Raw genomic sequence first — 6953 nt, forward strand, 5'->3', positions numbered from 1 at the left:
TACTGGTATACTCTCTAAATGTATACAGGTGAACTGTAAGGTGAATTACTGGTATACTCTCTAAATGAATACAGGTGAACTGGGATGTGAATTACTGGAATACTCTCTAAATGAATACAGGTGAACTGGGATGTGAATTACTGGTCTCTCTAAATTAATGCAGGTGAACTGTAAGGTGAATTACTGGTATACTCTCTAAATGAATACAGGTGAACTGTAAGGTGAATTACTGGTATACTCTCTAAATGAATATAGGTGAACTGTAAGGTGAATTACTGGTATACTCTCTAAATGAATACAGATGAACTGTAAGGTGAATTACTGGTATACTCTCTAAATGAATACAGGTGAACTGTAAGGTGAATTACTGGTATACTCTCTAAATGAATACAGGTGAACTGGGATGTGAATTACTGGTATACTCTCTAAATGAATACAGGTGAATTACTGGTATACTCTCTAAATGAATACAGGTGAACTGGGATGTGAATTACTGGTATACTCTCTAAATGAATACAGGTGAACTGTAAGGTGAATTACTGGTATACTCTCTAAATTAATGCAGGTGAACTGTAAGGTGAATTGCTGGTCTCTCTAAATTAATGCAGTGAACTGGGATGTGAATTACTGGTATACTCTCTAAATGAATACAGGTGAACTGTAATGTGCGTCAAGTCAGAAAAGCATCGTACTTGAGTTAAATCATTTTATTATGAATAAGATAAGGTATTATTCTACTTGGCTTGAATAAGTGTATCATTGTATTATGACTGAGCGAAGTATTGAACAGATGGCTATAGAACTTCGATCTCCTTTAGTTAAGGCCTCAGAATCACCATGACAACTCATCGGCAGTCCAAATTAATGCAATATTATACCTTCAAAAGAATTAAATACAGTTGAAGTGGGTAGTTTACATACACTTAGGTTGGAGTCATTAAAACTCGTTTTTCAACCACTTCACACATTTCTTGTTAAAACAAACTGTAGTTTTGGCAAGTCGGTTAGGACATCTACTTTGTCCAAGACACAAGTAATTTTTCCAACAATTGCTTACAGACAGATTATTTCACTTATAATTCACTGTATCACAATTCCAGTGGGTCAGAAGTTTACATACACTAAGTTGACTGGGCCTTTAAACAGCTTGGAAAATTCCAGAAAATGATGTCATGGCTTTAGACATTTCAAACGTTTGACCCGAGTTAAACAATTTAAAGGCAATGCTACCAAATACTAATTGAGTGTATGTAAACTTCTGACCCACTGAGAATGTGATGAAATAAATAAAAGCTGAATTAAATCATTCTCTCGGCTGTCATTCTGACATTTCACATTCTTAAAATAAAGTGGTGATCCCAACTGACCTGAAACAGGGAATTCTTACTAGGATTTAAATGTCAGGAATCGTGTAAAACTGAGTTGAAATGTTATTTTGGCTATGTATGTATGTAAACTTCCGACTTCGACTGTATACACAGCACATCCTGTTTCAACAACACTCCTAATTAGATCGTTTGGAGCACCGTGATGTGTGTTTATCACTAAGGGTGTTGTTATAGAGCAGGCTGCATGTTTATCACTAAGGGTGTTGTTATAGAGCAGGCTGCATGTTTGTACATAGAGCAGGCTGTATGTTTGTACATAGAGCAGGCTGTATGTTTGTACATAGAGCAGGCTGTATGTTTGTACATAGAGCAGGTTGTATGTTTGTACATAGAGCAGGCTGTATGTTTGTACATAGAGCAGGCTGTATGTTTGTACATAGAGCAGGCTGTATGTTTGTACATAGAGCAGGCTGTATGTTTGTACATAGAGCAGGCTGTATGTTTGTACATAGAGCAGGCTGTATGTTTGTACATAGAGCAGGCTGTATGTTTGTACATAGAGCAGGCTGTATGTTTGTACATAGAGCAGGCTGTATGTTTGTACATAGAGCAGGCTGTATGTTTGTACATAGAGCAGGCTGTATGTTTGTACATAGAGCAGGCTGTATGTTTGTACATAGCGCAGGCTGTATGTTTGTACATAGAGCAGGCTGTATGTTTGTACATAGAGCAGGCTGTATGTTTGTACATAGAGCAGGCTGTATGTTTGTACATAGAGCAGGTTGTATGTTTGTACATAGAGCAGGCTGTATGTTTGTACATAGAGTTGCTGTTCATCTGTGGGTTCCTCCCAAATGGCACCCTAATTCCCTTTATAGTGCACTACGCTTGACAAGGGCCCATAGAGCTCTGGCCAAAAGTAGTGGACTATATAGAGAATAGGGTGCTGTTTATGACGCACCCTCAGCATTAGAGAACCCCCCGCCCCCTCTCATCTCTCCTTATAGAGAAGAGATGTGATGAAAATGGATTCCTCTCGGCCGGTAGGGCATTCAGCTAACTCATAATGGACACTTACTCTATATGCTGTAGTATGAACGGCTTAGGAAGCAGCTGTTAAGAGTTGAGAGGTCACGGCTTAGGAAGCAGCTGTTAGAGTTGAGAGGTCACGGCTTAGGAAGCAGCTGTTAGAGTTGAGAGGTCACGGCTTAGGAAGCAGCTGTTAGAGTTGAGAGGTCACGGCTTAGGAAGCAGCAGTTACAGTTGAGAGGCTTGGTCCACTTTCTGTATACAGTAAGCCAGGGTTGGGGTCAATTCCATTTCAGTTCCAGTCAATGCAGGAAGTACACTGAAATTCCAATTCTCTTCAATGCTTTTCAATGAGGAACATTTGGAATTGGGAGTTTGTTTTACTTCCTGAATTGACTGGAATTTAAACTGGTCAGCCGGTCAGCCAGTCAGCCAGTCAGCCAGCCAGCCAGTCAGCCAGCCAGCCAGTCAGCCTCTTCTCCACGTGTTGGCTATCTTCTATTATAAACTGGGTGTTTCCAGCCCTGAATGCTGATTGGCTGACAGCCAGACTGTATACCACAGGTATGACACAACATTTTATTTTTACAGCTCTAATTACATTGGTAACCAGTTTATAATAGCAATAAGGCACCTCGGGGGTTTGTGGTATATGGCCAATATACCACACCCCCCTCATGCCTTATTGCTTAATTAAGTACAGTGAGGATGTTAAAAAGGCAAGAGATCAGAGGAACCAGATCAGCTCAGGCATATTGGAATGAATGGAGACATCACAAATGGCAGCCTATCCCCTATACAGTACACTACTGTAGACCATAGTGCCCAAACTACTGGACTTATATAGGGAATAGACTGCCATTTGGTCCACACCCATGACATGACAGGACAGGAGACAGACGGCTTGTCAACTAGGAGAAACAACAGCATAAAGACGAGGAAAAAAAATCTAACGATATACACTGACTGTCCCATGTGAATCTCTCTGATTAAGGAGTGTTTGCTGACTGTCCCATGTGAATCTCTCTGATTAAGGAGTGTTTGCTGACTGTCCCATGTGAATCTCTCTGATTAAGGAGTGTTTGCTGACTGTCCTGTGAATCTCTCTGATTAAGGAGTGTTTGCTGACTGTCCCATGTGAATCTCTCTGATTAAGGAGTGTTTCTAGGGAGTTTTTCCTAGCCACCGTGCTTCAACACCTGCCTTGCTTTGCTGTTTGGGGTTTTAGGCTGGGTTTCAGTACAGCACTTTGAGATATCAGCTGATGTAAAATGGGCTTTATAAATACATTTGATTTGGTTTGCTGACTGTCCTGTGAATCTCTCTGATTAAGGAGTGTTTGCTGACTGTCCCATGTGAATCTCTCTGATTAAGGAGTGTTTCTAGGGAGTTTTTCCTAGCCACCGTGCTTCAACACCTGCCTTGCTTTGCTGTTTGGGGTTTTAGGCTGGGTTTCAGTACAGCACTTTGAGATATCAGCTGATGTACGAAGGGCTTTATAAATACATTTGATTTGGTTTGCTGACTGTCCTGTGAATCTCTCTGATTAAGGAGTGTTTGCTGACTGTCATGTGAATCTCTCTGATTAAGGAGTGTTTGCTGACTGTCCTGTGAATCTCTCTGATTAAGGAGTGTTTGCTGACTGTCCTGTGAATCTCTCTGATTAAGGAGTGTTTGCTGACTGTACTGTGAATCTCTCTGATTAAGGAGTGTTTGCTGACTGTCCTGTAAATCTCTCTGATTAAGGAGTGTTTGCTGACTGTCCTGTGAATCTCTCTGATTAAGGAGTGTTTGCTGACTGTCCTGTGAATCTCTCTGATTAAGGAGTGTCTGCTAAGTGACTACAATGTCAAAGAGTAAATGCAAGTAGAGGGACACAGGCATTAATAATAATGACAGCAATAAAGGAATCAACAGGCTGATGATCGTACCGAGACTGTCAACATTTCAGGGCCGTCACATCTTCGTTTCTCCCCATTAGCAATTTCATAATATTCATAGATGTGTGTGTGTGTGTGTGTGTGTGTGTGTACGTGTGTGTGTGTGTGTACGTGTGTGTGTGTGTGTACGTGTGTGTGTGTATGTGTACGTGTGTGTACGTGTGTGTGTGTATGTGTACGTGTGTGTGTGTGTACGTGTGTATATGTACGTGTGTGTGTGTCGGGCTGAAGGGCAGCCAGCCAGGCAGTAGAGGTGAGCGGTGTAGCAGGGTATCTGGGGTTCAGAGGTCAGTGGTAGCCTTGGCGGTGTAGCAGGGTATCTGGGGTTCAGAGGTCAGTGGTAGCCTTGGCGGTGTAGCAGGGTATCTGGGGTTCAGAGGTCAGTGGTAGCCTTGGCGGTGAGGGCCTGGATACGGCTGGTGTTACAGCTCTTACAGAGGACATGTCCGTCCAGGGGGTAACAACCCTGGTTGTCCCCTTCAGACAGCAGAGAACCACAGTCCTGAAGAGAGAGAGAGAGACACACACAGACAGGCGGACACGTGAGACACACACATCTGTCACCATGCTCTAGCAAACATTACACATGGCTGATATACACAGAGTTGACCAAACATTATGCTCTTTCCATGACAGAGACCGACCAGGTGAATCCAGGTGAAATATATGATCCCTTATTGATGTCACCTGTTAAATCCACTTCAATCAGTGTAGATGAAGGGGAGGAGACATGTAGATGAAGGGGAGGAGACATGTAGAGGAAGGGGAGGAGACATGTAGAGGAAGGGGAGGAGACATGTAGAGGAAGGGGAGGAGACATGTAGATGAAGGGGAGGAGACATGTAGATGAAGGGGAGGAGACATGTAGATGAAGGGGAGGAGACATGTAGATGAAGGGGAGGAGACATGTAGATGAATGGTAGGAGACATGTAGATGAAGGGGAGGAGACATGTAGATGAAGGGGAGACATGTAGATGAAGGGGAGGAGACATGTAGATGAAGGGGAGGAGACATGTAGAGGAAGAGGAGGAGACATGTAGAGGAAGGGGAGGAGACATGTAGAGGAAGAGGAGGAGACATGTAGAGTAAGGGGAGGAGACATGTAGATGAAGGGGAGGAGACATGTAGAGGAAGAGGAGGAGACATGTAGAGGAAGGGGAGGAGACATGTAGATGAAGGGGAGGAGACATGTAGATGAAGGGGAGGAGACATGTAGATGAAGGGGAGGAGACATGTAGAGGAAGGGGAGGAGACATGTAGATGAAGGGGAGGAGACATGTAGATGAAGGGGAGGAGACATGTAGATGAAGGGGAGGAGACGGGTTAAAGAAGGATATTTAAGCCTTGAGAGAATTGAGACATGGATTGTGTGTGTGTCATTCAGAGGGTGACTGGGGCAAGACAAAATATTAAGTGCCTTTGAACGGGGTATGGTAGTAGGAAGCACCGGTTTGTGTCAAGAACTGCAACGCTGCTGGGTTTTTCACACTCAACAGTTTCCCGTGTGTATCAAGAATGTTCCACCACCCAAAGGACATCCAGCCAATATGACACAACTGTGGGAAGCATCAGAGTCAACATGAGCCCAGCATCCCTGTGGAACGCTTTCTACACTTTATAGAGTCCATGACCTGATGAATTGAGGCTGTTCTGAGGGCAAAAGGGGGCTGCAACTCAATATTAGGAAGGTGTTGTTAATGTTTTGTAGACTCAGTGTAGTTCCTGGAGCACATACAGTACAATTACACAAAACACAACATTAACACTGTAGATACACACCTCACAACACTGTAGATACACACCTCACAACATTAACACTGTAGATACACACCTCACAACATTAACACTGTAGATACACACCTCACAACACTGTAGATACACACCTCACAACATTAACACTGTAGATACACACCTCACAACACTGTAGACACACACCTCACAACATTAACACTGTAGATACACACCTCACAACACTGTAGATACACACCTCACAACACTGTAGATACACACCTCACAACACTGTAGATACACACCTCACAACACTGTAGACACACACCTCACAACACTGTAGACACACACCTCACAACACTGTAGATACACACCTCACAACACTGTAGATACACACCTCACAACACTGTAGACACACACCTCACAACACTGTAGATACACACCTCACAGCACTGTAGACACACACCTCACAACACTGTAGATACACACCTCACAACACTGTAGATACACACCTCACAACACTGTAGATACACACCTCACAACACTGTAGACACACACCTCACAACACTGTAGATACACACCTCACAACACTGTAGACACACACCTCACAACACTGTAGACACACACCTCACAACACTGTAGACACACACCTCACAACACTGTAGACACACACCTCACAACACTGTAGACACACACCTCACAACACTGTAGACACACACCTCACAACACTGTAGATACACACCTCACAACATTAACACTGTAGACACACACCTCACAACACTGTAGATACACACCCCACAACACTGTAGACACACACCTCACAACACTGTAGACACACACCTCACAACACTGTAGATACACACCTCACAACACTGTAGACACACACCTCACAACACTGTAGACACACTGTAGACACACACCTCACAA

At 43.3% G+C, this 6953-nt stretch overlaps 1 protein-coding gene across 5 annotated transcripts in view; it reads right to left on the reverse strand.

The window, feature by feature from the left end:
• Positions 1–692: 692 nt before the first annotated feature.
• LOC115123150 (lipoma-preferred partner homolog) overlaps positions 693–6953 on the reverse strand; it is a 462733-nt gene continuing 456472 nt past the window's right edge. For all 5 annotated transcript variants that reach the window (XM_065009483.1, XM_065009486.1, XM_065009484.1 and 2 more), the window contains one exon: positions 693–4799. In XM_065009483.1, coding sequence (XP_064865555.1) covers positions 4671–4799 — 129 coding nt within the window. In that variant the 3' untranslated portion in view covers positions 693–4670. The remainder of the gene's footprint in view (positions 4800–6953) is intronic.

Source organism: Oncorhynchus nerka, linkage group LG25 (assembly GCF_034236695.1).
Source record: "Oncorhynchus nerka isolate Pitt River linkage group LG25, Oner_Uvic_2.0, whole genome shotgun sequence".
Classification (NCBI taxonomy): Eukaryota; Metazoa; Chordata; class Actinopteri; order Salmoniformes; family Salmonidae; genus Oncorhynchus; species Oncorhynchus nerka.